At 55.8% G+C, this 9,030-nt stretch overlaps 1 protein-coding gene and 1 non-coding gene across 2 annotated transcripts; both read right to left on the bottom strand.

Annotated features, from left to right (window-relative positions):
• Positions 1–2,518: 2,518 nt before the first annotated feature.
• Positions 2,519–8,817, bottom strand: LOC123399191 (subtilisin-like protease SBT5.3). Its single transcript, XM_045093623.1, has 11 exons — positions 8,519–8,817; positions 8,291–8,406; positions 8,077–8,174; positions 7,751–7,915; positions 6,330–6,447; positions 4,547–5,087; positions 4,354–4,451; positions 4,023–4,268; positions 3,745–3,859; positions 3,431–3,644; positions 2,519–3,333 (listed from the first exon to the last, which is right to left on the bottom strand). Exons 1-11 carry the CDS (start codon positions 8,633–8,635, stop codon positions 2,723–2,725), a joined length of 2,439 nt encoding a protein of 812 aa, XP_044949558.1. The 5' UTR covers positions 8,636–8,817; the 3' UTR covers positions 2,519–2,722.
• Positions 3,906–3,979, bottom strand: TRNAI-AAU. Its single transcript has one exon. It is a non-coding gene; the product is annotated as a tRNA-Ile (tRNA).
• Positions 8,818–9,030: the final 213 nt, after the last annotated feature.

Raw genomic sequence — 9,030 nt, 5'->3', positions numbered from 1 at the left:
GTAGGTTCACCAACCATGCTAAGGCCAAAAAGTATGCAAAAAACGGTCCGACAGAGCGGTACTACTCCGCTCCGAGGGCGGTACTACCTCTCCGGGGGCGGTACTACTCCGCTCCGGGGGCAGTACTACCTCTCCGGGGGCGGTACTACCGCTACACGAGCGATACTACCGCTCGCACTAGAAGCGGTACTACCGCTGGATACTGAAACTATTGTAACTTTCGCATACGGACTCCGAATTCAACGAAACCAAGTTTGTTGGAAAGGCAATGACATGGGCTAACACAATCTTGATAGAAATATCAATAAGAAGCAAGTGATAAAAGTCCCATAATAAAATGGTGAGAACCCTTATTCGAATAAGACTGGTAAAAACTCCCAACATCGAAAACATCATAGAAGATGCATATGGACTCCGTTTTCGATGAACTCGAGCTTGTCATGAAGATGAACATAAGCTCTAAAACTCACAAAGAGAAAAACCAAACAAGAACCAAGAAGTATGATGTAGTTTAGAGCTTATTTGTGTGGCAGGCATATTTTGGAATGGAAGAGGGTTCGCGAACCTGAAAGAGAAAGGAAATCTATCTCGGAGCATAGTTTAGAGCTTATTTGTGTGCAAGAAAAAGAACACTTCAATGATTCTTGATTGGCTGGAGTAACTGACAGATATACTTATATTTGGTTGTGGCAACCCTCGAAAGGTGCTTCTCGAGGGCTGCTTATTGGGGTCCGGGAGGATATGTTTGAGGTAGACGTTTGCACAGCGATGGCCAAAATGGTCATCATGGATAAATGATCAGGATTCAAGTGGAATCGGATCAATGTGTATGAAGATTCCCATGTGAAAAACAAGGAGTTCTTGGTTGACCTAGTTCAGGCTTTGGGCTACAACAATTTTCCCTGTGTTTTTGGGGTGATTTTAACTTAATTAAGAAAGTGTGTGAGAGAAACAAAGGTAAAAAGAACTCCCTAAATGGTCTATTTTACTTTAATTCTGTTATTGAGCATTGGGCTTAAAAGAGTTAGATGACTTATCCGAGGAGCTATACTTGGTCGAATAATCAAGAAGATCCTCTTTTCGTGAAATTAGAGAGAATTTTAGTGAACTCTCTTTGGGATCAACAGTATCCTTTAGTTTCTCCCAACAAAAAAAAAGTTTCCTTTAGTTACTCTGAGAACCCTAGTGAGGGAGATGTCTGACATGCAGGTCTTCTTTTGCACACCGGTGTTAAACCTGCCGTTAATATCAAACTTTTTCATTTTTCTAGAGATGAGCTCCCTCTCATTGCAAATAAAGTTCGATGTTCCACCATTCGTAGGGGTAGTAGTCCAGATTGGTGACATGAATTCACGCGCGAATTAAGAAGGACCCTAAAAGGGTGGAATCTTAATGTAAAGGGTAGATATAGGGGTGGGAGGGAGGGAGAGAGAGAGAGATTGATGAGGGAAATTGGGTTGTTGTAAGCACAGAATAACTCTTTAGACATGTTTGGTAGTCTGCACGATGGTAGATAGGCTACATATGCTGAGAATGTTTTGCTTCGCACAATGTTTGACTGATCAGGTTGCATCAGATTCCATGTGTCGCATGCTGTTTAAAGAACTCTTGGGCCACGCTGAGGAAGTCGTTCCCACTCTTGCAGGCCCATGGGGACCACAACATGAGAAACATTTCCTTCTTTTTCATGCATCTTCTTCTTATAAACACGTGCTGAAAGGAGTCGCTATCAAATGCGTGAAGCTGCATGTTGCCAAACCCCGGGCCCATCCACTTCCTCCCTCCCTCCGCCGCCACCAGAGCCCGTCCACCTCCTCCCTCCCTCCGCCACCACCAGAGCCCGTCCACCTCCTCCCTCCCTCCGCCGCCAATAGAGCCCATCGGTCGTGCCCCCACGCTGTCGCCACTACACGATCCAGCATCGTCTATGGCTCCTTAAGCAGGTCCGAATCCAGAGGGCTGCGTTGCTACTTCTGGATCCGGAGTAAGATATCGAGGAGGATGAGGAGGTGAAGGAGGATGAGCTGGGGGAGGAAGAGAAGGAGGGGCAGGAGCCCACGAAGGAGGCGTCGTCGCTAGGTGTGGGGGAGGACCAACAGGAGCCGAAGGAGGAGGCGTTGCCGCTGGATGTCGAGGAGGAGGAGGGGTCGGCGATGGAGGAGGATGTGGATCTGTGGCCGGAGCAGCAGGCCATCTTGAACTCCATTTGCTCGAAGTCTGCTACGCAGGCCAGGCGTCTTCGTCGGCAGCAGATGGAGACGGTGCGGGCTTCGGCAGAGGCGGCACAAGCAGCTCAGGCTTCGAGGCAGGTGGCTCAGGCCATCTCCGACGACGATGAAGAGTAGTATAGTACATAATACATAGGCTATATATTATGTATGCTTTTGCAAAGATCTAATGGATCAAATATGAAAAAGCTGATTGTGAACAAGTGAATTTGCAGCGTGACCTACGGGCATTTAAGATCCGGATTTGCAAGATCCAACTGTATATGTTTTAAGAATGTGAGACGTAGATATAGGCATGAAGTGAATTTATCACCACGAGAAGACACCCAAGTCGAGTTTCTCTCTTTTTTTGTCACGGAGTACATCCAAGTCCAACTTCATTAACCACTCGAACAGTTTGTACTGGCACATATCGACAGCTTTTTGTTGACGGACCGAACTTCTTTGTCCAGCACATCATTTGCTAATAACCAAACGGACCCTAACGAAGCTCGTCAGGCGACGGGGACACTGGTTTTGCTCGTCCTACGGGCGGCGACCCTGACGACGAGGGGGCTCCTGACGCGGTGGCTGTGCCGCCCGGCGCCGTCCGACCACACCATCTGCCCGAACACGTACTCCCCGGGCAAGAACCGGCCTTCCCTGGCCCTGAACGTCACGGCAAACTCCTTCTCCTCCCCCGCCGCCGCGAACTCCAGCCGGCTCGGCCGCACGGACACGGACACGCCGCGCGGCTCGTTGACCCTCACGTCGTACGCCGCCGGCGCGGCGCCCACGTTCCGCACCCTCCTCGTGACGGTGTGCGGCTCGCCGGACGCGGACAGGTGCGGCGCCGTGACGGACGGGTAGTTGAGGTCCTCCGGCTTCCGCGGCCTCGCCGGGCAGGCGTGCGGGCCGTCGTCGCCGGCCATGAACGTGTCGATCACGGTGGAGTTGTAGCCCAGCGCGCACAGGAAGTGAAGGTAGTCCGTGGCGTTCATGTCGTAGACGAGGCCCGGGTCGGCGGCGCGGTTGGGCTGCACGTGCCCGGCGCCGTAGGCGAAGGGCGTGGCGCGCTGGAACGACGAGTTGCTCATCGGCCTCCTCGTGTTGTCCTGCACCCTGGCTGCACAAGATCAAACCCCCATCTCCTTTTGTGAGCCCGTGGCAGCACGAGGAGATTGGTCTGGAGTGTTTTTGTTGCTTATAGCTAACTTATTTACCGGTGGTCATGATGGCGGACTTGATGGCGGCGGGGCTCCAGTCGGGGTGGAGGGCCTTGAGGAGGCCGGCGATGCCAGCGACGTGCGGGCAGGACATGGAGGTGCCGGACTCGGAGTTGAAGAGGACGCGGCGGCTGTCGAAGGTGAGGCCGGTCGGGCCGGCCAGGCCGGTGAACGCCGCGAGGATGCTCACCCCCGGCGCGGTGATGTCAGGCTGCAACACACGCACGTACGCTACTAAGCTTAGGCATGGCGGTAGAGATGTTACTATGATCAATGGCGGCATGGCCGAGTTTGCGACAGAATAGCCGGACCTTGAGGATCTGCGGCGTGACCGTGTTTGGGCCCTGGGAGGAGAAGGCGGCCATGAACGGCGCCGGCTTCGTCTCCAGCGCCGTGTTCGGCAGGGTGATGTAGCCCGACGCGAACCTGCACGACATTTTCATGTTCATCAGAAGGCAGGCAAAAAAAAGATTGGCCCATACAGGTCTCGAACCTGTGACCTTCGCGTTATTAGCACGACGCTCTAACCAGCTGAGCTAATAGGCCGTGTTGGCAGCTACACGAAATAAGGTTACATATCACAAACTACCTGGTTGAGTTCATGTAGGCGAGCAGCGCGACTCCGTCGGAGTAGGTGATGTGCGTGGCCGGGAGCACGTGCGCGTCGGCGATCATCTCGTTCCCGGTGGCCTCGTCGTTGGCCAGCACCAGCCCAACCCCGCCGGCTCGATGGACCTCCTCGCCTTTCTCCACCCTCGCATTCTTCCCCCGCATGCACACCACGATCTTCCCCTCCGCTTTCTTCCTGTCCAGCGACCCCTCCATGCACAGTTCCCTGCGGTGATGGCATGGCTGCAGTTTCATGCCTTACAAAGCATTGCAAGTAAAAGTTCATCGACAATTTGATCGAGTTTTCTTACGCCTGGGACGCTGTTGCATCCGCTGCCTTGGCCTCTACAGAGCTGATGAGCCGGTACTGCTTGTTGGCAGGCAGTGGCACCGGCGACAGGCTTTGTCCCTGAGCAAAATGTAAAATGTTACTTACACCACCAAAGAGATTGGCATCGTAAGCAGCAGAAGCAACCGAAGATGATTCGGGCGGAAGGAAGGTACTTTGATCTGCTTCTTGTTGCCGACAACCAGGAAGGCCGGGAACTCGCGGTCCATGGTGCTCGCCCCCACGGTGACGAGCCACGGCGCCGTGTTGGACACCGTGCCGGCGCCGGGCCCTGAGTTGCCAGCGGAGGTGACCACGGTGACGCCGTTCCGGACGGCGTGGAACGACCCGATGGCGACGCCGTCCCTGAAGTAGTCGGCGGGCGCGCCGCCGAGGGACACGGAGAGGACGTCCACCCCGTCGTGGATGGCCGCGTCGAAGGCCGCGATGATGTCGGCGTCGAAGCACTCGCTGCCGTTCACGGGGCGCCAGCACACCTTGTACGCCGCCACGCGCGCGCCCGGCGCGCCGCCCTTGGCCGTGCCGTTGCCGTAGCCGAACAGGTTGGCGCCCGGCACGAAGCGGCCCGCGGCCGTGGACAGCGTGTGCGTGCCGTGCCCGTCGCTGTCCCGCGTGCCGGCCGGGCTCGCGCCCGCGCCCGTCTGCCCCACCGTCGCCGCGTACCCCTTGTTGAAGTACTGCGCGCCGATCAGCTTCCTGCGGCGCGCCTTGATTCATTAGTCACGGTCACGTTCGCATCAACTTCATCTTCATGCATGAAACGCCGTAATCTATCGAAATGTTATCAGGAGAATCTTGCTTGGTAAAGGATGGTCCTAGCGTGAATGCATGCAGACTGCGTTTCATCAGGCTGCCGCGCCAAGCGGCACGCTGCATTATAGGTTGTCGCGCGAGCGGCCTGGGCGTAGCCGCGGCACATGGTCGTGCAGGCGTCATGGACCCCGACGCCGGCATAAAGAGGCGAGAGCAAAGCCAAGCTTGTGCTGCTGTGCATGGAGCCATGCATGGACCAGGGCGCAAGTTTGGAGCTTTTCTGAGACCTGAAAACGAACAGCGTGGTGGCTAGCGGCCAGCTAGCTCGGCTGCGCGTGGATCGACACGGTACCTGCTGAAGCAGGCCGATCGCGCTGGATGCAAACGGCACGATTCCCGGGGCGGCTGGGGGCAACATGTAATCATGGGAAAGCGCACGGCAGAGAGACGGAAATCTTTCTGGTAGGCTGCCTGGGCTCCAAAATTTGGGGCGGAATCATGGCTGCAATCTGTGGCGCCACCACCACACTCACGCTGGCTGTAGCCAACAGCGGAAAGGTGGCATCGATCCGTCTGTTGACGACGAGGACGGCGAGCTCTGCCTGCCAACGCTCACATGACTCGCGGCGTGGACTGCAGGACGACTGGTAGAGGGAGGTGCTCGGCGGAAAGGATGGCAGGACAGGCACAGTAGTTGTACTGTACAGAGCCAAGCATGTGCTGGTTCGCTACAGTGCCAGAGGCACAAGTGTGTGTGGTGCAGGAATGGCTCAAAGTCCAAGGGCATGTCGAGATCGTTGGTTAAAATAACCACGAGCACTTGCCTGAACTTGGTTATGGGACAAATCTTAGTTAGCTTGTCGCTAAAGAAAGCGGCAAGTAGGTGAGGGTAAATGGTTAGTTTACGCCCTACAAAGCTCTGTGGTTCACCGCACAACGACGGTGGTCAAGTCAAGCCACGTTGGCGAGACGATAAACAACAGGAGCCAGCGCCGGACAAAAACACCACGTCGGGATAACGCGCCGCGGTGCAGAGAGCTTGAACCGCACGCCGGCATCCTCGCGCGGCGCCCCAGGCGACGCATGGGGCGGCGGAGGGCCGTGTGCAGTGCAGTCACGAGTATTGTACTAAGTACAGTGCAAGCAATGGAGATACGGATGGAGGAGGAGGGTGCACGGACGGACCTGTTGCAGCGGACCTGGGCGTCGTCGGAGGAGGACTGGTCGTGGCAGACGCCGCGCCACCGCGCGGGCACCGGGCCCATGCCGTCGTCGCTGAAGCTGCCGGCCTCCGGCCAAACCCCTGCATGCATGCAATGCACAAGCCACCGGTGTGAAGATTAATCAAGGTAAAAAACATGCCGTTTCAGTTCAGTCACGTGCATGCCGGGCGGTGGCCCAGCGCTGATTGGTAGTGCTACTACTATAGTACTGCTAGTAGGAGCAGCCTAGTCGCCGGAGCCGGGGGCTGGGGATGAGGAGGGATTTGACTCGGCGTCCGGGATTCCCTGTCGACGACGACGCCGGGCCGAGCGGCAGCGGCGGCAGCAGCTGGCGTGGAGGAGTGGGCTTGTGATGCACGCCCTGCCCTCTCCCTCTCCCTCCCCCTCACAGCCTAGCTGCCCCCTTTCATCGGTCAGTTGCCGCCCTAGTACGTAGCACCATTTTCACTTGACGAACGAACGAGAAAACATTTGTTTTCCCAAGGAAATGAAAATACCAGTGCCACCAACAAGGCTTTGTTTGATACTAATGTATTTTAAAAAATTGGCGAGTATTATGCTGGTCAAACCCCTAAATCCTCCCGTATTCCAAAACATCATTTGGTTCTATTGTAATTGACATGTTTTATCCTCATAATTCCCCGTAAATTTCCAAATTTTCATAGCACGTTTTTCTCAATATCCAATAAACTATTTATTTTTAATGGATTAGAGACAATTATCCGCACCAATCCTCTTAACCCCCCCCCCCCCCCCCCCCTAGTACCAAACAAGGCCTAGGGTTTTCTGCCACCATTTCTGCCCCCTGCGCTGCTAGGACCTAGGAGAGCCCAACCGGCCGGGTTCGTGCTGAGCTGAGCTGAGCTGCTGCCGTGGTAGTTTTTCCAAGTCCCAACGGCTCCGGGGACGCTCGACTCAAGGCAAGCGCAGAGGGCTGCTATCCACCAGGAAAACGGGAGGCCAAAAGCCGAAAACGCTGGTGCGTCTGGGCCAGATTCCGATTGCGTTGCCGTTGCCGTTGCCGTTGCCTTGCAGGCAGCGCGCTCTGCGTGCACCGCACCGCACACACCCACTGCACAGCACAGGCACCGGCTGCCTGCCTGCCTGTCCAGTGCCTACGCTACACCTACACGGGTCGGGCCGTGCCAGAAAACTGGACCGCTGTTTTGGTCCGACCCACGCGTCCACAGTATCTTCTCTACTCCTCTATACTGCTCAAAGGAGTGGCCATTTACTACAGTGCCAACGTGAAGAACGGGATGGACCCAGAGTAGTAGGCTGAACCTTGGGTCCAAAATGATCAGCACCGACTGACCCGGCGAGTGATAAATAATTCGTGAAACACGGCGAGGAGATCGCGTATGTATGTACATACGTACGCACCGGTGTCTAGGTTGCCGATGATGACGCCCTCGCCGTACCTTGCTCTGGCCCAGACGGAGTTGGGCCTCACCCGCCCGTCCTTCTCCATCCCGAGGAACTCCCATGACCGTGTGGTGTGCAGCCTGTGCCCTCTGTTGGGGAAAACGGAGACGACGCTCGGGTGCCCTGCACGCGCGGCGTAATCGTAATCAATCACAGCTTAATCACCCCGTCGAAACGGAATCATGCGAGTGTCGTGTACTGGAGGGAAATATTATGATCTGGTAGTACGTAGTACAGGGAGAAGATAGAGGAAGGAGGAGACGACGAGGAGTTTGAAGGCATACTCGAGATCTGCATTGCGTCTTCCTCCTCCAGCGTGGCGGCGAAGCCATTGATGTACCTGGTGTAGGAGTAGAAGATGGCGTCCTGCGCCTCCTCCTCGCTGCGTGCAGCGCCAGCACACGCAAATCAAATTCAGGAACCGGAATGGTGTTGTTCTGTTCGTCTACTTTTTGCAGTGATCGGCAGGGAGGACGCTGGGAATGGGATTCGACTCACCTTCCGAGGACGGAGCCCAGGAACTGGTAGTGGGAGTTCTTGGCGCGTTCCTGGTTGGAGGCCAGCGCCGCGCCCTCCCTGCCATGCGAGTGGCATCCGAGGTAGACGACATACGACTGCGGGACAGCAAATCAGCAAACACTTTTTCACCGGGAAAGAGAAACTCAAGGAGAAGCGAACCAAGAAGAAGAGGGCCAAGAGCTAGCAGCCACCATCCGTTCTACTCGCCTTTTTCTCGGCAGAGGCAGGGCGCTGCAGCAGCGAGAGGCCGAAGATCAGCAGGAGCACCGGGGCAAGGAGAGGAGGAGGAGCACGGGGGCTACGATTCTTCCCAGAGGAACGCATTCTCCTTTTCAGAGCGAGTACTGGATGATTTGCTGTCGAGAGGGGATTGGGATGGATTCGAGGCTGGTTCTTGGAGGCGCTGAGAGGCAATGGGAAGGAGAATGTGCTTGGGCACTGTTGGTATTTTATAGCAGCATGGGGGCGAGCTTTGTCTTCTCTCTGTGTGTGTGTGTAACTGAAAGTATGGGAGCTTTTCTGTGCGCCAAAAGGGCCTTTTGGCGAGGAGCAGCGGCGTGCGTTTCGGTTCAGTTATTCTTTCCCCAGCCCCCTCGGCTGTGGCATACATACCATAACCATACGCTCGGCTGAAGATATGGCGACGGTGAGTGAGTGATGTGCTCGGCTCGTGACACCGATGCCGGTCTTGGCTCCTGCGTATCCATTTGGAGAGGTGC

Source organism: Hordeum vulgare, chromosome 5H (assembly GCF_904849725.1).
Source record: "Hordeum vulgare subsp. vulgare chromosome 5H, MorexV3_pseudomolecules_assembly, whole genome shotgun sequence".
Lineage (NCBI taxonomy): Eukaryota > Viridiplantae > Streptophyta > Magnoliopsida > Poales > Poaceae > Hordeum > Hordeum vulgare.
The sequence above is the reverse complement of the archived record's forward strand: the minus strand, read 5'-3'. Positions and strand labels throughout refer to the sequence as shown.